Below are 20,139 nucleotides of genomic sequence, written 5' to 3' on the forward strand. Positions count from 1 at the left end.
ACTGGGTTGGGCGGCAGTACGAACAACGTTTTGCTGTTGTTCAGGGGCTTAGGGGTAGAGTCGGATCTTAGGTCGTCATAACTGGTACGACTGCGGCCCCTGCTGGTTGACTGACGGCGCCTGCACGGGGCTGAGGAATAACATCGAGGGGGGGTGTGACCCTCCGTGCGCGGCGTCTCTCGGTGTATGAACTCGGCTCGTGCGGGTGAAAAATGCAGGCTGTACTGACTGCGTGCCGGAGGGGGCGCAAGTCAGTCGAGAGGCGTCCTCAGTCAGCGGTGAGGGGTCGAACCAGTATAGAGGACGCAGTCAGGGGAATTGGACAGGAATAGAATGGGGATAAATGTTGGGGGGAAAAAATAGATAATTAAAAAATAAATAAATAAATAAATAAATAAATAAATAAATAAATAAATAAATAAATAAATAAATAAATAAATAAATAAATAATGAAAAAAAATAAAATAAAACAAGTTTATTTCTTTACATTCTCTTTTATTATGCGTTCTTATTTTTATACATTATTTGTTATTTATAAAGTACATTTTTCTTATTTAAAAACACGTAACAAAAAAAAATCGGTGTGGTTTTTGGGGGGCTGGAACGGATTCATAGCGTTTCATTTCATTTTAATGGGGAAATTTGATTTGAATACGAGCAAACTGAGTTACGAGCTTGGTCACAGAACGAATTAAACTCGTAAGTCGAGGTTCCACTGTATAGTGTCGGTGTACGTACCTCTTTAACATTAGCCTCCGTGTCTGGGTTGGACGTCTCTGTGGTGGTGGAGGAGCTGTCATCGTTATCCGCAAGTGCCTCTTTCAACTCTTCCCGAGTCTTTACTTTGGCTTTCCTCTCCCTTTCGTCTTTCTTCTTCTGATATTTTATTTTGTTCTTCATTTTGCCTTTTGATTCCAGAGCTGCGGAGACATTTAAGCATTTTGTGAGTCAAACACACCAAAGTTCAACATTATGGGTTTCACAACACTGGTCATAATGACTGTCACAAAATTTGCACATTATAAACTGATCACAGTATGTGTTCATGTACAGTACCAGTCAAAAGTCTGGACACACCTTCTCTTCAGTGGTTTTTCTTGATTATTTTTATTTTCTACATTGTAGATTAATAATGAAGACGTCCAAACTATGAAGGAACACGTGTGGAATTATGTAGTGAACAAAAGTGTTAAACAAACCAGAATATGTTTTATATTTTACCAACTCTACCTCAGCACAGCACAACTGATGGTCTCAAACACATTAAAAACGCAAGAAATTCCAGAAATTAACTCTAGACAAAGCACAAACATTAATTGAAAACCGTTCCAGGTGGCACCTCATGAAGCTGATTGAGAAAATGCCAAAAAGTGTGCAAAGCTGTCATCAAAGCAATGATATAAAACGTATTCTGGTTTGTTTAACACTTTTTTGTTTACTACATAATTCCATACGTGTTCCTTCATAGTTTGGACGTCTTCATTATTAATATACAATGTTGAAAATTAAAAAAAAATCAAGAAAAACCACAGGAATGAGAAAGTGTGTCCAAACTTTTGACTGGTACCGTGTGTGTTCACATATTCTAAATTGAATCTGATGACTGGGGTCTGCAGTAAATATAAACCTTTAACATACATTAGTATGGGCACATTGAGCACAACCGACAGCTTCTTTGTTTATTTATTTTATTAGGATTTTATCATCATGTTTTACACACTTTGGCTATATTTATGACAGGACACTTAGTTACTGGTTACACATCAGTTCAAGTCTTAATGTCAAACACAGTCATGGACAATTTTGTATCTCTAATTCACCTCACTTGCACGTCTTTGGACTGTGGGAGGAAACCGGAGCACCCGGAGGAAACCCACGCAGACACGGGGAGAACAAGCCCCCAGGAAAGGCCAGCAGGTCACAACTAAGGCAGGAATGACAAACCCATCCGACCATACCCTCTTCAGGCACAGTCTGTGTGGTCATCTGGCTGGTTCGACAGCACAGCTGTGATTCAAATTCAAGAGCTATTCAAGAGTCATCAGTGTTGATCCTAAATTGGGTTATTGGTTAATTCCTTTAATTTTTTTTACCAACTGTGCACTGTAGTGAATCAGTACAGCTGACATCACGAGCCCTGCATTAATTTAACATTCTATTTAGTATAGTTTGATGTCGTTGGATGACAGCAGGACATTTGGGGCTCTTCAAAACATATTCGTATATCTTAAGGGGTGTCGCATCAATACCCCAACATGCACCACTTCAGCGCCAGTGATTTCTTCAGCCGTAATAAAGCCGTCTTTCACTGCTGCATCACTTTTGGCTGTAGCTTTTTAATTCTTGGACAATTTGTTGTTTATCTTGAAGGCAAAATTTCGCATACTTAGCTCCTTTACCACCGATCCCCGACTCATAACAACACAAAAGACATCAAGGTTTTTCTCCCTGAAGCACAAACATGTATTCGCTTTCCCATCTTTCATTAAATTGTCTTTATTCTGCATAAATTTTTCTCTTCTTGGACATTTTGGGAATATTTGTAGATATTTCTCAACTCTACTTATTGGAAAAGCGCCTTATGCCAAGTTCACACTACACGACTTTTGCCCAGATTTTCGCTCGGCGTTCGCTCGGCGATCAAAACTCGGCGACCGGATCGAGATTTCTAACATGTCAGATACCTGATCTGAGTTGCACAACTGGAAACGAGTGCGGTGTCGAACAGCCAATGAGAACGCAGGATACGGTGTGAGGGGAAGCGCAGGAGAGGAGTGTAATTAGGTGGGACAGGGGCGTAATATAGTTTATATCAGAATACATCAGCACACACACAAGTTTCACAGTATTTCTGACCTGATCGTTCTCTACAAAACACCCACGCTGCATTGCAAAAAATATTAACTACCTATAGATCAATCCAAGCAAAATCCACTCAGATTCATTTATTTTTTCTCTTTGTTTTTACGCTGCACACACTTTGATCGCTCGCTACTTGTTGACGTGCATGTTTGGACGTGGTGTCATTAGACCCCTCGTCACTTCTCGCGTTCGTTTTCGTGACAAAACGATATTTGGGAGAGCAGAGAAGCTCGCCCGCGATTCCAGTTGGTGATAGATGGTGTAGTGTGTGACCCCCTATCGCCGATCAGTCGTGTAGTGTGAAATACACACCGACCTGACCACTTGGAAAGTCGTGTAGCCATCTAGTGGCGGGATGAGAACTGCAGTCACATGCAAAATGCTAAATCGACATGCATTGTGGGAGATGTAGTTTGTGTGCGATTCCACAAATTCTAAGACAATCAGACGCCTTTTAAACTCGGGCTACAAGTCTGACACGTGTTTTAGAGTTACAGAAATGTGGTCAGCATTTCCCCTATTATCAGATCAGTATGTAAAGTGCATGTAAACTTAAGAACAAAACCTCATGGCATCAGATTATTGATGCTTGTTCTCATTGCGCATCACCTTTACTGTGTGAGGGCGGCTGTATATTCTGTTCCATGAAGGTGTTAATGGCAGAAGACTCTGGCCTCTCCAGGTCTTTATCCATGGCCACCAGAAGTCTGTTGTATTCCTGCTCATCTGCACTGTGGGCTCTGTGAGACTGACTCGGCGGTGCTGTGCTCAGGTTTTGAAGCTCCTCTACGTGGTTGGACGTCTGCTGCTGATGCTGATGCTGATGCTGCTGCTGCTGTTTGGAGCTTCGCGCCTTCCGATTGGTCAGTCCCGAGCCGCCATCTTTAATAATCTGAGAGGACGAAGCGAGGGAGGATTGCATAGACGATGAGCGGCCTGAACCGCCTCTGGACTTGCCGTCCCCTGAAACGGTGCTGCCGTTGGAGTGCAGAGGCTGGCGCCCGCCGGCCCGGCCGTTGGTACCCGACCCGTACGCTCCTCTAGGGTTCTGGTGCGGGTCGGAAAAATCGTTCAAGCTGTGGAGAAAGATAAGCGGTCATTTCTGTGGCTGTATTTTAATACGGAGGATGAAAATTGTAAAATCTAAGAACACGTCGAGTTACTTTGCATCATTTTGAATTCGTACGAGTTCCCTGAGATCGAACGGTCTTCCGGTCTCCATGGTGGAGTTGGATTCCACAGACAGGCGGCGTTTAAAAGGCTCCCATATTCCCTGGGCCTCCAGATAAGCAGTCGCAATAACCAGGAGGAACATAGAACTGAAACAGGAGCGTGAATCAATTATACAGAGTCCATTGCATTTATGTTCCAATTAAATACCTCAATCAGGACATACTGTACACCGATCAGCCATAAGATTAAAACCACCTCCTTGTTTCTACACTCACTTTCCATGTTATCAGCTCCACTTACCATATAGAAGCACTTTGTAGTTCTACAATTACTGACTGTAGTCCATCTGTTTCTCTGCATGCTTTGTTGCCCCCTTTCATGCTGTTCTTCGATGGTCAGGACCTCCACAGGACCACCACAGAGCAGGTATTATTTAGGTGGTGGATGATTCTCAGCACTGCAGTGACACTGACATGGTGGTGGTGTGTTAGTGTGTGTTGTGCTGGTACGAGTGGATCAGACACAGCAGCACTGTCACTGCTGGACTGTGTGAATAGTCCACCAACCAAAAAAACATCCAGCCGACAGCGCCCCGTGAGCAGCGTCCTGTGACCACTGATGAAGGTCTAGAAGATGACCGACTCAAACAGCAGCAATAGATGAGCGATCGTCTCTGACTTTACATCTACAAGGTGGACCAACTAGGTAGGAGTGTCTAATAGAGTGGACGGTGAGTGGACACGGTGTTTAAAAACTCCACTCATACCAGCACAACACACACTAACACACCACCACCATGTCGGTGTCACTGCAGTGCTGAGAATCATCCACCACCCAAATAATTAATACCTGCTCTGTGGTGGTCCTGTGGGGGTCCTGACCACTGAAGAACAGCATGTAGAGAAACAGATGGACTACAGTCAGTAATTGTAGAACTATAAAGTGCTTCTATGTGGTAAGTGGAGCTGATAAAATGGACAGTGAGTGTAGAAACAAGGAGGTGGTTTTAATCTTATGGCTGTTTATTGTTATCGGTGTATATTGTACAATACTGCCTTTTTTCTCCCGACCTAGTCATATCCAGTTCCCAATTAGGAATCCGCCACTGCACAACCACTGATCTAATCAAACTAAGGCAAATAAGAAGGGATCAGTGGACTGCCCGTGTGGCAGAGGGAGCATGTTTACACCCTCCTTGGACACCATGGGGGTCCCCAGCAGCGGAAGACAAACTGGCTGTGCTAAATTGGGAGAAAAAGGGAGGGGCTATAATTGAATTTGACCCCAAGTTACTCTTGGAGTGCAGCGATAGGTCAGTGGCCCTTTACCAATAACAAAAGTGTTATGATAACGATGGGTCAGTTCAAATGCTTGTATTTCACGCAATATGATCTGACCACGGGCATTCGGGTGGCGCAGCGCCAAAACCATGCCAGCCCATTACCGCTGGGATCAACACACAGACTAGAATGGCTAGGGTGGGGGATCATGGGAAGATTGCATTGGCCCGGGCACCAGTCCTAACCTCATGAAGAGCGAGACGACGACGTAGAGCTCTAGTTCCCAGTTGGGAGGAGGGATGGTCTCTGAACAAACTGGCAACATGTGGTAGGGCAGCGAGGCGTTCAGGACGAAGACGAACTCCGAGCCGCCTGTGGACGCCAACTTTAGCTCGCGGATGACTCGAGAAGACGTGAAATCTGGTGTAAACCTGTAACACACACACACACACACACACACACACACGTTAGTACTCTTATTTCAGAACATGCCATCAAACAGGGCACAGGGCACAAAAACATGAAACTTTTTGGTAGATCATTTGATCTCAACAGGGAGCAGCACTCTCTCAGAACCATTTAAAATCCTGCATAGACCGTGAGAAGAGAGAGGGGCAGTGCAGGACCCCACTCAGACCAGAGGGAATACCCTTCATGTGTGGGTTCACATCTATTAATAGCACTTCCAGGCACTGAAGCACACTGATGCTTGACAGGTGATGTTTACTCACCAGCCCGGTCAGTTACACCGACCTACTTCTATCGACTACACTAATATCCCCGCTGCAGAGTCATACTTAAGCGGCTTGAGCGAATATGAGACGAATCAGCATCAACATGTATCTGTGTTCATCTGGATTCTCCTCCCTGTTTCACTTTTAAACTTGTGTTACAGCTCCAGCTTCTGAGTAATGCTGAGAATCAGAATCAGCTTCTCCCAGAGTCTAAAACACTTCTGGATCATTTACATTTTCGGCATTTAGCGGACGCTTTTATCCAAAGCGACTTCCAGTTGTGACAGTATACAGTCTAAGCAATTGAGGGTTAAGGGCCTCGCTCAAGGGCCCAACAGTGGCAACCTGCTAGTGGTGAGGCTTGAACCGGCAACCTTCTGAATACTGGACCAGTACCTTAACCACCGATCAAAATAAAGCTTAACGTGTTCTTTTATTTATGCAGAGCAGAACGAAGCTGACCCACGCCCCCCCCCCCCCCCCCCGACACGTGGGTAGCAGCCGTACGCACCTCATCACCTACACTTCGACGAGTGCAGTGCAGCTCAGCGTCGTGTACGGAGAGACACACCCTAATCAGCACTCTTTTCTCATCTCTGTGCAGGCGCCATCAATCAGCCAGCAGAGGTCGTAATTGCGTTAGTTATGAGAGAGACCCCATCCGGCTTAGTCCCGCCCATATCTGAACAACAGGCCGATCGTCGCTCACGTGGCCGCTCAGCCTTAGCCGGCAGGCAGGGCCGAGATCTGTTACGATGTATTCGAGATCCCAGCTCTGGTTCCAGCGTGTGTTTTTACCGCTGCGCCACCTGAGCGGCGAAGCTTAACGCACTAAACTTCTCTTCATTATTACTGCTCATAAGTTCTCTCCACTAATGAAATTACAAGTCACGTTAAGCGTTGTTCATACGGTCCGAGTCGCTTGTTATACACTCGTTTGTGTTGTTTATGGCATGATCGGTGTTCTGTTTAAGTCATTTTTCTTGTTTCTCTATTTGTCATTTATATTTTTGTTTCTGCCAGGAAGTTTAGGATTCTTCTTGTGCTTTCTTGATATGTGTAGCTGTTGTCTCTCTCGGATGTATTTAAGGCGTTCGATTACAATATGTTGTATTGTGAGCTGTGTTTGGCATCTTTCACATATTGTGGGATCGTCTCCTTTCATTAAGTATTGGTGAGTGATTTTTGTAACTTGATCCACTCGTGGGACACTTTGGTAAAATGCAGTAAAAACTAGAATCTGATATTCGTTAGGTCTCTTTAATCTGGACCGTCAGACCGTAACACGTTTCCACTGTCGCTCTCTGTCCCACAGACCCCGACGGTGTTTCTGTATAGAACTGATAAACGACTCACCGCTTGCGTAATAGAGTTTCGGGTCGCGTTTCTTGATGTTAAGTGAAACGAACGTGCTTTTTCGAAGCACTGCAGAACCCGTGTGTCAAAATTTATCACAGCAGCATGAGGGCTCTCGGGTCACACGCGGATAACTGTGGTTACCGTTCTCGTCCTACATATACTGAGATCTTGTCATTATATTATGTAATGCAGGTGATAAAAGACCTAAACTACTGATAATCTTGAATTAAGAATTGTAAAGTGGCAATTCTTTCATGAAGTTTGGCACCTCCAATCCTCCAATCAAGATTCCCTCACCTGTTACCAATTCAACTTATTTTGTAATGTTTCAAAGCAAGATCTTGATTATTCATATATATATATATATATATACACACAATAATCAGCCATAACATTAAAACCACCTCCTTGTTTCTACAATCACTGTCCATTTTATCAGCTCCACTTACCATATAGAAGCACTTTGTAGTTCTACAATTACTGACTGTAGTCCATCTGTTTCTCTGCATGCTTTGTTACCCCCTTTCACCCTTTTCTTCAATGGTCAGGACCCCCACAGGACCCCCACAGAGCAGGTATTATTTAGGTGGTGGATCATTCTCAGCACTGCAGTGACACAGCAGCGCTGCTGGAGTTTTTAAACACCTCACTGTCACTGCTGGACTGAGAATAGTCCACCAACCAAAAAAATATCCAGCCGACAGCGCCCCGTGGGCAGCGTCCTGTGACCAATGATGAACGTCTAGAAGATGAGCGACTCAAACAGCAGCAATAGATGAGCGATCGTCTCTGACTTTACATCTACAAGGTGGACCGACTAGGTAGGAGTGTCTAATAGAGTGGACAGTGAGTGGACACGGTGTTTAAAAACTCCAGCAGCGCTGCTGTGTCTGATCCACTCATACCAGCACAACACACACTAACACACCACCACCATGTCAGTGTCACTGCAGTGCTGAGAATGATCCACCACCTAAATAATACCTGCTCTGACCATTGAAGAACAGCATGGAAGGAGGATAACAAAGCATGCAGAGAAACAGATGGACTACAGTCAGTAATTGTAGAACTACAAAGTGCTTCTATATGGTAAGTGGAGCTGATAAAATGGACAGTGAGTGTAGAAACCAGGAGGTGGTTTTAATGTTATGGCTGATCGGTGTACACACTCCACCAATCTCTTCTCCCATATAAAACCTTCTCTATTATGTGTTGCTTTTACTTGCAGACATACAGAAACAACATAAATGATTCCTGAGTCACTCACAGTATGATGAGGTCTTTCGAAGTGTTCGGTTTAAGTGCAAATTCTTGACAGTTGAGAACTTTAAACCCGTAGCCCTCACAGGTGGCGCCGCTGATCTCCATAGAACGGATGTGAATGGGAAGGAGCCCTGTGTTCTCCAGCCTGAAGGTCCTTCGCATGGTGAAATTGGGCTCCTTGGGTTTATCTTTTTCTGTTTAAAAAAGGAAAAAAAAGGTTGTTCAACTCATTGTTGAGCTCCTCAAACCGTTCCTGAAGCATCTTAGCTTTGTGGCAGGGCGCCACAGCCATCAGGGAATAGCGTCTCCATGAGAGGGTGAACATGGTCCGTAACGATGCTTAGGTAGGTGGTACGTGTCAGAGTAACGTCCACATGGATGGCAGGAACCCGAGGTCTCCAAGGAGAACGTCGCCCAAAGCACGTGTTCCCCGGGTCCATGTGATGTAAAAGAAAACGTGATTCATCAGACCACGCCACCTTGTTCTATTGCTCCGTGGTCCAGTTCGGACACTCACGTGCCCATTGTTGGTGCTTTCGGCGGTGGACAGGGGCACCCAGACTGGTCTGCGGCTATGCAGCCTCATACGCAACAACCTGTGATGCTCTGTGTATTCTGACACCTTTCTATCAGAACCAGGATGAACTTCTTCAGCAGTTTGAGCTACAGGAGCTCGTCTGTTGGATCGGACCACACGTGCATCAGTGAGCCTCGGCCGCCCATGACCCTGTCGCCGGTTTACCACTTTTGATAGATACTGACCACTGCAGACCGGGACACACCCCACAAGAGCTGCAGTTTTGGAGATGCTCTGACCCGGTCGTCTAGCCATCACAATCTGGCCCTCAGATCCTCACGCTCGCCCATTTTTCCTGCTTCTAACATCAACTTTAAGGATAAAATGTCACTCGCTGCCTAATATATCCCCCCCACTAACAGGTGCCGTGATGAAGAGATAATCAGTGTTATTCACTTCACCTGTCAGTGCTCATAATGTTATGCCTGGTCGGTGTATATAGATACACATAGACACATATATTTATTCCATTTTACCCTCTGTTTGCACATTTGTAGAGATCCTGAGCCTCCCAACACACACACACACACACACCACCACATTTTGTCCTACTTGCACAGTTATTTTAAATAAAAGCTTTAACTTAAGTAACACCTTGTAAATGACTTTTACACACCCTAACAATTCAAACGGATAAACTTTAAACACAGAAAAGCCTTGGAATGATGAAAGTCAAATCCCACTACGGAAAAACACCAAATTGCACAAGCGACACGTATTACGAGTGACGTAAGAACCAAAATGAAGCAATGCCTCCATGCCTGTGTTTCCTGAGGAAGAAGGTAGTCGTTAAAAGCTGCACTGACTACATCGGGTTACATCACGAAGCTCGCATAAACTACTTCTCTCGACACTTACTTTCCGAGCAGTCTTTCAGGAGCGCCTCGGTCAGTTTAAATCGAAGCGAGCTGCCCGGTCCTGGGTGCTTCCCAGCTAGCTTTAGACTCTCTCTGGAACCCTGACCATGCACCATAATCAGGTCCAGGACTGTCAGGTTATTCCTGCACAAACAACAAAGCCGACGTCAGGGCCAAACACGCAAATGTATGCAAATGCATAAAAATTAGGATCATAATACACTTGCTCTTGACTGCATATTCGACGTGTGGAACAGGGCGCTATTGTTTCTAACACAGTTAAAAAATATATATTTTAGCTACACAGCAAAGATCTACTGTAACTATAATTAATTAATTTATTTATTAAGACTTTAACATCATGTTTTACACACGTTTGTTACATTTATGACAGAACAGGTAGTTACTGCTTATACAAGATTCAAGGTCTTTGTACTGTGAGGAAACCGAAGCTCACGGAGGAATCTGCCCCCATACACACTGATCAGCCATAACATTAAAACCACCTCCTTGTTTCTACACTCGCTGTCCATTTTATATACATAGAAGCACTTTGTAGTTCTACAATTACTGACTGTAGTCCATCTGTTTCTCTACATGCTTTTAAGCCTGCTTTCACCCTGTTCTTCAATGGTCCCACAGGACCACCACAGAGCAGGTATTATTTAGGTGGTGGATGATTCTCAGCACTGCAGTGACACTGACATGGTGGTGGTGTGTTAGTGTGTGTTGTGCTGGTATGAGTGGATCAGACACAGCAGCGCTGCTGGAGTTTTTAAACACCGCGTCCACTCACTGTCCACTCTATCAGACACTCCTACCTAGTCGGTCCACCTTGTAGATGTAAAGTCAGAGACGATCGCTCATCTATTGCTGCTGTTTGAGTCGGTCATCTTCTAGACCTTCATCAGTGGTCACAGGACGCTGCCCACGGGGCGCATGTAGCATGTAGCAAAACAGATGGACTACAGTCAGTAATTGTAGAACTACAAAGTGCTTCTATATGGTAAGTGGAGCTGATAAAATTATCAGTGAGTGTAGAAACAAGGAGGTGGTTTTAATGTTATGGCTGATCAGTGTATGTATGTATGTACAGTGTATCACAAAAGTGAGTACACCCCTCACATTTCTGCAGATATTTAAGTATATCTTTTCATGGGACAACACTGACAAAATGACACTTTGACACAATGAAAAGTAGTCTGTGTGCAGCTTATATAACAGTGTAAATTTATTCTTCTCTCAAAATAACTCAATATACAGCCATTAATGTCTAAACCACCGGCAACAAAAGTGAGTACACCCCTTAGTGAAAGTTCCTGAAGTGTCAATATTTTGTGTGGCCACCATTATTTCCCAGAACTGCCTTAACTCTCCTGGGCATGGAGTTTACCAGAGCTTCACAGGTTGCCACTGGAATGCTTTTCCACTCCTCCATGACGACATCACGGAGCTGGCGGATATTCGAGACTTTGCGCTCCTCCACCTTCCGCTTGAGGATGCCCCAAAGATGTTCTATTGGGTTTAGGTCTGGAGACATGCTTGGCCAGTCCATCACCTTTACCCTCAGCCTCTTCAATAAAGCAGTGGTCGTCTTAGAGGTGTGTTTGGGGTCATTATCATGCTGGAACACTGCCCTGCGACCCAGTTTCCGGAGGGAGGGGATCATGCTCTGCTTCAGTATTTCACAGTACATATTGGAGTTCATGTGTCCCTCAATGAAATGTAACTCCCCAACACCTGCTGCACTCATGCAGCCCCAGACCATGGCATTCCCACCACCATGCTTGACTGTAGGCATGACACACTTATCTTTGTACTCCTCACCTGATTGCCACCACACATGCTTGAGACCATCTGAACCAAACAAATTAATCTTGGTCTCATCAGACCATAGGACATGGTTCCAGTAATCCATGTCCTTTGTTGACATGTCTTCAGCAAACTGTTTGCGGGCTTTCTTGTGTAGAGACTTCAGGAGAGGCTTCCTTCTGGGGTGACAGCCATGCAGACCAATTTGATGTAGTGTGCAGCGTATGGTCTGAGCACTGACAGGCTGACCCCCCACCTTTTCAATCTCTGCAGCAATGCTGACAGCACTCCTGCGCCTATCTTTCAAAGACAGCAGTTGGATGTGACGCTGAGCACGTGCACTCAGCTTCTTTGGACGACCGACGCGAGGTCTGTTCTGAGTGGACCCTGCTCTTTTAAAACGCTGGATGATCTTGGCCACTGTGCTGCAGCTCAGTTTCAGGGTGTTGGCAATCTTCTTGTAGCCTTGGCCATCTTCATGTAGCGCAACAATTCGTCTTTTAAGATCCTCAGAGAGTTCTTTGCCATGAGGTGCCATGTTGGAACTTTCAGTGACCAGTATGAGAGAGTGTGAGAGCTGTACTACTAAATTGAACACACCTGCTCCCTATGCACACCTGAGACCTAGTAACACTAACAAATCACATGACATTTTGGAGGGAAAATGACAGGCAGTGCTCAATTTGGACATTTAGGGGTGTAGTCTCTTAGGGGTGTACTCACTTTTGTTGCCGGTGGTTTAGACATTAATGGCTGTATATTGAGTTATTTTGAGGGAAGAATAAATTTACACTGTTATATAAGCTGCAAACAGACTACTTTTCATTGTGTCAAAGTGTCATTTTGTCAGTGTTGTCCCATGAAAAGATATACTTAAATATCTGCAGAAATGTGAGGGGTGTACTCACTTTTGTGATACACTGTATATATTTGTGTATATGGGCAGTTGTAGCCTAGCGGTTAAGATACCGGACTGGTAATCAAAAGGTCACTGGTTCAAGCCCCACCACTGCCACGTTGCCACTGTTGGGCGCTTAAGCAAGGCCCTTAAACTCTAATTGCTCAGGAGGAGACATATATATACACACAGATATATACACACACATATATATAATGTATGAAGACGTTGTTTCACTAAGACGTTGTAAATCTTACTGAAGATAACGGCTGGTCTGTACGAACAGTTAACGTGCAGCCACCGGTGAAACGCTGCCAGTTTAAGAGATAAGATTCGTAACTCACCTGACCACAAGCAGGGAGGAGACGGTGTGATTACTGACGGGTGAGAACTTCACAGTGAGTGATTTAGCTTCCCCGGGCATCAGCAGCATGTTGAAGACAAAGCTGTGTGTGGAGCCGTCCGTGAATCCTGCAGAACTCGTTACTGAGGACTGAAACACGACACACACGCAGAGTCAGTGAGCAGTTCGATAACAGGCACAATGTTTACACAGTACAATTTATGAGAGTAAAGCAGTAGCTTAATTCTTTTTTATCTATTTTATTTATGCATTTTCTCCCATTTTAGTGTAGTCAGTTTGTCTTCCGCTGCCGGTGGATCCCTGACTGCAGTCGAGGTGGGTATATTGCTGCTCACGCCTCCTCCGACCCACACGCAGCCCTTTGCAGAACCCTTTTTCCCCTGTACATTCTGCACAGGCGCCTCTATCTGCCAATCAGGGTCCTTACACAGCGTTTGAAGACCCCACCCCACATAGTCCGGTCATCCCGCCCTAGCAGAACCGTGTCTGCTGCAGGCACTGCCAATTATACCACTGGCAACGCCAAGTTTCGAACCGTGGAGATCAGAATCTCGGCGCTGGTGTGCTTGCGGATTATCCCGCTGCATGATGATGTGTTAAAGCAGACCTGGGTATTGTATGGCACCCGGGCCACATCCGGCCCATTGGCTGTCCCTGATGCGATTAGAAACCAGATGTAAATAAGTGTAGATAGAGACGATAGAGTTTTTAACAAGACATGGACGTCTAAGTATTTATTTACTGAAGTCAGATAAAAAGTCGTGTGTTTAATTTACAGCTCATTAAAACTGTACAATTTACTGCTTTTTTTTTTTTTTACAGAGATACAATAAATATTGAGCAGAATTAAGTTCGGCCTGTTGGTCCGACCCTCCAGTCCCAGTTCCTCATGTGGCAAAGGATAACAATGTATAGAGATGTGGAGAGGAGTTGTAACAACTAGAGATGGGACGATCGATCGGCTATGAATCGGTATCGGCCGATTTTTAATCAAAATATGCTATCGGCGATCGGCGATATTTCCTAAAAGTAGCCGATCCGATCGTGTGATATATAAAGATCACGTTAAGTTAACAGCTCAGTGGATTGATCCAGACTTTGAGCTACGAAGCACCAACCATCACATCACCATTCATCAACCATCGTACAGAAACCATCGTACAGAAACCACAGTGAAAGCTCTTCATGACCTAAAATAACATCATCAACGTTGTGCATCATACATACGATGTGATTTTGCTGATTGTAATATTTACTTTAAAAAGATAATTCAACCCGGTCACATCTGAGTGGATTCTATCAGCACGTTATATAAACTCCTGGTTCACTTTGGTAAATCGTGAGCGGTTCTTACTTGTGATGTAGATGAGAACAGAAAACGTTACAGAGCCAATCAGAGGCAAAAGTTTATTCATTACCAAATTCGTTAGTTCAGGATCATCTGCTGAACTTTTAGGGTAATCAGAACTTTTAGCTCCACAGACGGAACGAGTCTGACTCGGTGACCGCTCTGTGGTAATAGCGGTTTAATTAAGCTTTTTAATGTAAGAAAGTCACACAAAATGTTCTGTAGTAGCTGGTGTTTATTTAGAAACACAGCATTTATTAATAACAGTAAAAACGGAGAGAGAAACTTACGCGTCACATTCGACTCCTGAATCAGAATCATTTAAAGCGACACTGTGAACAAAGCGTTTTTTTAAAGAAACACACACACGCTGTTGCTTTCGGTTTATTTTCACTGTGAGGCTCTTTTTAAGACTAAACTTGATAACATTAAACCTGTGTGTGTGTGTGGTCAGTTAGACTAATAAGATATGTCTCCTGTGGGTGAAAAAAATAATTGTTTGGTTACTTTATTATTTACTGCTGATTTTGCGCTAAAAATTGCATGTCACCGCCCCCCGCGATCGAAATCGACTATCGTCCGATTGCCCTGAAAAGAGATCGGAGATCGCAATCGGTGCCAAAAACCCCGATCGTCCCATCTCTAGTAATAACATGCCATTAGTTGATAGTTCCTGAACTAGGGCCATACAGACACTCTCCCCTTATACAAACATGTGCTTTAAATCAGTAGTAAACGTAAGAAGTGGACGACTTACAGATCAAAAACAGACAGATGTACTTTATTCATCCCAGATGAGAATTTTCTATGAAGGTATATGAAGCAATAGTGTGATTTTTCCACAAACTGAACCTAGCGAATGCATTTTTAACAACTGTTAGGATCGATCGTGTTGCAAACGCAGTCAGAGCGTAGGGTATGATCCTTAAAATCTCAGCACACACCGAGTTTTAGGTAAGCACTTCTTTCACATACCAAACCTGAAGCACCAAACCTGATTTAATTGGGTTTAATAACAGCGTACCAAGTAATTATTGGTTTAAAATCATATGTGGGTGCTCTGTGGTGCCATGGCCCTGACCGAAATAGGTAAACCACACATGCCTACTTAAAAATGATGCAAAAATACATCTAGTGCAACTACTGTACATGGGACAGTGGTAGCCTAGTAGGGGAGCTTTGGGCTATCAAACAGAAGGCTGTGGGCCTCCAAACAAGCTGGGATATGTGAGAAAAGCATTTAATTGTACTATCTATATATATATATATATATATATATATATATAAACTGATCAGCCATAACATTAAAACCACCTCCTTGTTTCTACACTCACTGTCCATTTTATCAGCTCCACTTACCATATAGAAGCACTTTGTAGTTCTACAATTACTGACTGTAGTCCATCATGCTGTTCTTCAATGGTCAGGACCCCCACAGGACCACCACAGAGCAGGTATTATTTAGGTGGTGGATCATTCTCAGCACTGCAGTGACACTGACATGGTGGTGGTGTGTTAGTGTGTGTTGTGCTGGTATGAGTGGATCAGACACAGCAGCGCTGCTGGAGTTTTTAAACACCTCACTGTCACTGCTGGACTGAGAACAGTCCACCAACCAAAAATATCCAGCAAACAGCGCCCCGTGGGCAGCGTCCTGCGACCACCGATGAAGGTCTAGAAGATGACCGACTTAAACAGCAGTGATAGATGTGCGAACCACCTAAATAATAGCTGCTCTGTGGTGGTCCTGTGGGGGTCCTGACTATTGAAGAACAGGGTGAAACAGATGGACTACAGTCAGTAATTGTAGAACTACAAAGTGCTTCTATATGGTAAGTGGAGCTGATAAAATGGACAGTGAGTGTAGAAACAAGGAGGTGGTTTTAATGTATATATACAGTAAATAAAGGTGCTTCATCTGCACTAGATTATTAGATGAACAGAACAAACCCTGCTGAGCTCCGGTTAGATCACAGTAAACACTCACTTGATTTCTGCAGACCTCGAATTCCAGTGTGTTGGTGTCAATGTTGGATATTTTGACTCTTGGGAACCTGGGAAGAAGAGTTACATGAAATTAACGGCTGTGTGTGATGAAATAAGCATGAACTCAGACCGGATCCGTGTGAAGGTGAAATCTGGTGTACTAAAACTGGTGCACAGGGGTGCAAGATGCTTTTCTGTCTCATATCCGTCATCAAACCATACAGTATAAATGGTTTATTGTTACCACTATTTACATCACGTTTTTTATTCTTTTATTTATTTTATTTGCGCGTCACCTGAATTGGCACAGTTTTTACGTCAGATGCCCTTCCTGGTGGAACTCGTATTATTCAGGCTTGGGACCAGCATCGAGAGCGCACTGAGGAATGCACCTCCCAGTGGCTAGGCTGTTCGGCCACCCCACACAGACACAGCCAAACAAACTCCGTGTGGCACAGTTAATTAATTTATTTATTCTTTATTTGGGTTTTAACAACATGACGCATTATGTTTCTTGTCTTTATATTTTGGGCCATTTTATTGGGTCTTATTGTTATTTTTATGGCTGTGGTTCCCCATGTGGTACAAACTAACGAAGAACTTTTATTTTGTCATGCTTTTAGGAAAACAGTACGCAGGGTATTATGGATGCCAATACCCTGCATAAAATGTTTTATGCAATAAAAAGGCTAATATTCATTTAACAAATAATAAAATAGAGATATTTTCAGTCATAGTTTGTACAGTTCACCTTGTCAAAGCGAAAAAACACTTAAAAAATAACGTAATGTGCAACGTAAACACAAATATTTTCGTAACATTATGTGAAGCTGTATTAATTTGTGGTGAAACCGATTACCCACTTAAAAATCCCATAAATAAACTGGTGCAAGTACAAATAATTAAGCAGTTAAAGCTACAGCTACGATTTGCAATTTAAACACGTTCGCCTATTTTTGGCATCGCGGCGGCTTCCTGCAGACGTGTGAGATACAGGCACAGGCAGGTCGCTTTCCCATGCTGCACTTCATCTCTATGTTTTACAGCAGTTCCTCAGAGCCTGTAGGAACACTGTAAGCGAGTCGCGTGCTTTACCTGTCCTCCAGTATCGCTGTGAACGCCGAGGGGTTTGGGTAGAGGGCGACGGGAAGGACCTGCACGTAGACGGGGACGTCGGCCGGGTTCTCCAGAACGATCTCTTCCTCCTGATGAAGAGAGGAGGAAACTGTGATGCTACGTGACAGCTTTCATTGATGCTAAATACAAACCAAGCAATTGAGGGTTAGGGGCCTTGCTCAAGGGCCCAACAGTGGCAACCTGGAGGTGGTGGGGCTTGAAATAGAAACATTCTCATTTCTAGTCCAGTACCTTAACCTCTGAGCAACACTATACAGCCAAACGTATGTGGACACCCTTCTAATTATTAAGTTTAATTACGATAGGGCTGTCTGCAAACCTACTGATCTCTCTACGCTCCCGAGAAGAAGGCATTCCTTAAAATTCCTTAAACTGGACCACAGACTGGAGGCCTTTAGTCCAAGCCGAGTACCTAAACTCACAAATGCTCACATATACTGTACAATGATCAGGTGTCTACATACTTTTGACCATAAACTGACCAGAACCTTCATTCAGCATTTTGGTTGGAGGTTATAAAAAAAAAAAAGAAAACGGGCGCCGGCACTCACCGAGGAGCTGTGGATGTTGGTCAGGGGGAACAGAACCTGCTCTGAGGAGTTGACCAGCGAGGGCCAGGTGAGCTGTGCCGTTATCCGAGCCTGCACCTTCTTCTGCAGATCTGTGTTTACCTCGAAGAACGCCTCGACCCTGGAGCCAGAGACAAAACGTCAGGTGTTAAATAAATCTGGCAGGTATTCGTAATAAAACACAGTTTCTGAGATTTAATGATAGTCTGACTTTAATGGGTGTTTTGGAGAAAGACTGAAGTCGTGTTACGGCAGGTTTTAGGTTACAGAGGCGGGTAAATGATCGAAGACGCTTCCGCACATGGCCTGTACAATCTGGTAATGCAACTTTACAATTAAAAAATCTAAGGTATGATGTTCATTTCAGGAGAAACACAGAGGGCGATACTCTCACCCTCACTGACACTCTAAATTAGGGATGTCAATGATGAACCAAAGACGTCTATTCATTGCTGATGCTTAATTCCAACTGAGAGCGAAGCAGCGGTCTGTACGCTTCTCTTAGTCGGTTTTAACACGGTATCTTTAACAAGTATTTTGCGCTTGTTCACAGCGAGGTTGGGCACATATTGCACAGCAAAAATGCTTTTATTTTTATATATGTTTATGCATTTTCTCCCAATTTAGTGTAGTCAATCTGTCTTCCGCTGCTGAGGATCCTTTTTTTTTTTTGCAGTCGAGGTGGGTCTATTGCTGCTCACGTCTCCTCTGACCTGCGTGCAGCCCCCAACGGAACCCCCTTCCACCCACGCACACCGCACAGGCGCCACATACTGTAGATATATATATACTTTATTTGTCATATATACATATACAGTTGTACAATACAATAAAATTCTTTCTTCGCATATCCCGGCTTGTTTGGAAGCTGGGGTCAGAGCGCAGGGTCGGCCATCGTACGGTGCCCCTGGAGCAGACAGGGTTAAGGGCCTTGCTCAAGGACCCAACAGTGGCTGAAGAGCAGAGCCTGGATTTGAACCCCCAATCTTCCGGTTGATAGCCCAAAGCTCCACCCACTAGGCTACCACTGTCCCATATAGTGCATGAAGACCCCACCCACATACTCCGGTCAACCTTCCCTGCAGGCACTGCCAGTCATGCCTGCTAGATGGCACCCAGCCGTCCGGTGGCAACACCGAGTGTCGAACCGATGAGTCCAGAATCTCGGCGCTGGTGTGCTAGCGGAATTTCCCGCTGCACCACCTGGGCGCCCACAAAAACGCTTTCTGTCGGCTGTGCCACCGAGCGACAAGCTTGAAAACAAGGTCTCAGTACCTGGGACACGGCCTCCAGCGTACGGCGTTACTGTGGTTATCCAGTAACCCGCCATTACTTTTGGGTCGTTGTTTGTATTGTTCGCTTCCATCCACATGACATGATGACGACTGCATTCCTACTACTGTATAAATTAGGTATTACGTGGGGTCAAGGGCCTTGTTCAAGGGCCCAGAAGTGGCAACCTGGAGGTGGTGGGGCTTGAAATAGGAACACTCTCATTCCTAGTCCAGTACCTCAACCTCTGAGCAACACTATACAGCCAAAAGTATGTGGACACCCTTCTAATTATTACGTTTAATTACCATGGGGCTGTCTGAAAACCTACTGATCTCTCTACGCTCCCGAGAAGAAGGCATGTCTAAATTCTTAGATTCCTTAAAATTCCTTAAACTGGACCACAGACTGGAGGCCTTTAGTCCAAGCTCCACAGCCCTTATATAAAACATGAAACTAAATAAGATTAATACACTGAAATACGACTTGAAAATGTCTTTTTTCTTTTTTTTTTTGAAGACTCACTCGAGTCCTGACTGTTCCTTTAACTCTCTCCATCTCTTCAGCAGCTTCTGATGCAAATCTACATCCGAGTCCCAAATGTCCTCCTGCATGGCAGGGCTGTACGGTCTCGCGTCGGCTGCAGAG

The 20,139-nt window shown here is 44.4% G+C and overlaps 1 protein-coding gene across 1 annotated transcript in view; it reads right to left on the reverse strand.

The window, feature by feature from the left end:
- tmem131 (transmembrane protein 131) overlaps nucleotides 1-20,139 on the reverse strand; it is a 109,725-nt gene that overhangs the window by 9,526 nt on the left and 80,060 nt on the right. Inside the window, exons 22-32 of the mRNA XM_062997264.1 lie at nucleotides 20,017-20,131; nucleotides 18,202-18,340; nucleotides 17,609-17,718; nucleotides 16,515-16,581; nucleotides 13,160-13,308; nucleotides 10,107-10,249; nucleotides 8,676-8,865; nucleotides 5,561-5,746; nucleotides 4,026-4,181; nucleotides 3,472-3,938; nucleotides 739-920 (exon numbers count right to left, since the gene is read on the reverse strand). Coding sequence (XP_062853334.1) covers nucleotides 739-920; nucleotides 3,472-3,938; nucleotides 4,026-4,181; nucleotides 5,561-5,746; nucleotides 8,676-8,865; nucleotides 10,107-10,249; nucleotides 13,160-13,308; nucleotides 16,515-16,581; nucleotides 17,609-17,718; nucleotides 18,202-18,340; nucleotides 20,017-20,131 — 1,904 coding nt within the window. The remainder of the gene's footprint in view (nucleotides 1-738; nucleotides 921-3,471; nucleotides 3,939-4,025; nucleotides 4,182-5,560; nucleotides 5,747-8,675; nucleotides 8,866-10,106; nucleotides 10,250-13,159; nucleotides 13,309-16,514; nucleotides 16,582-17,608; nucleotides 17,719-18,201; nucleotides 18,341-20,016; nucleotides 20,132-20,139) is intronic.

This window comes from Trichomycterus rosablanca, chromosome 6, assembly GCF_030014385.1.
Source record: "Trichomycterus rosablanca isolate fTriRos1 chromosome 6, fTriRos1.hap1, whole genome shotgun sequence".
In the NCBI taxonomy this organism is placed as follows: domain Eukaryota; kingdom Metazoa; phylum Chordata; class Actinopteri; order Siluriformes; family Trichomycteridae; genus Trichomycterus; species Trichomycterus rosablanca.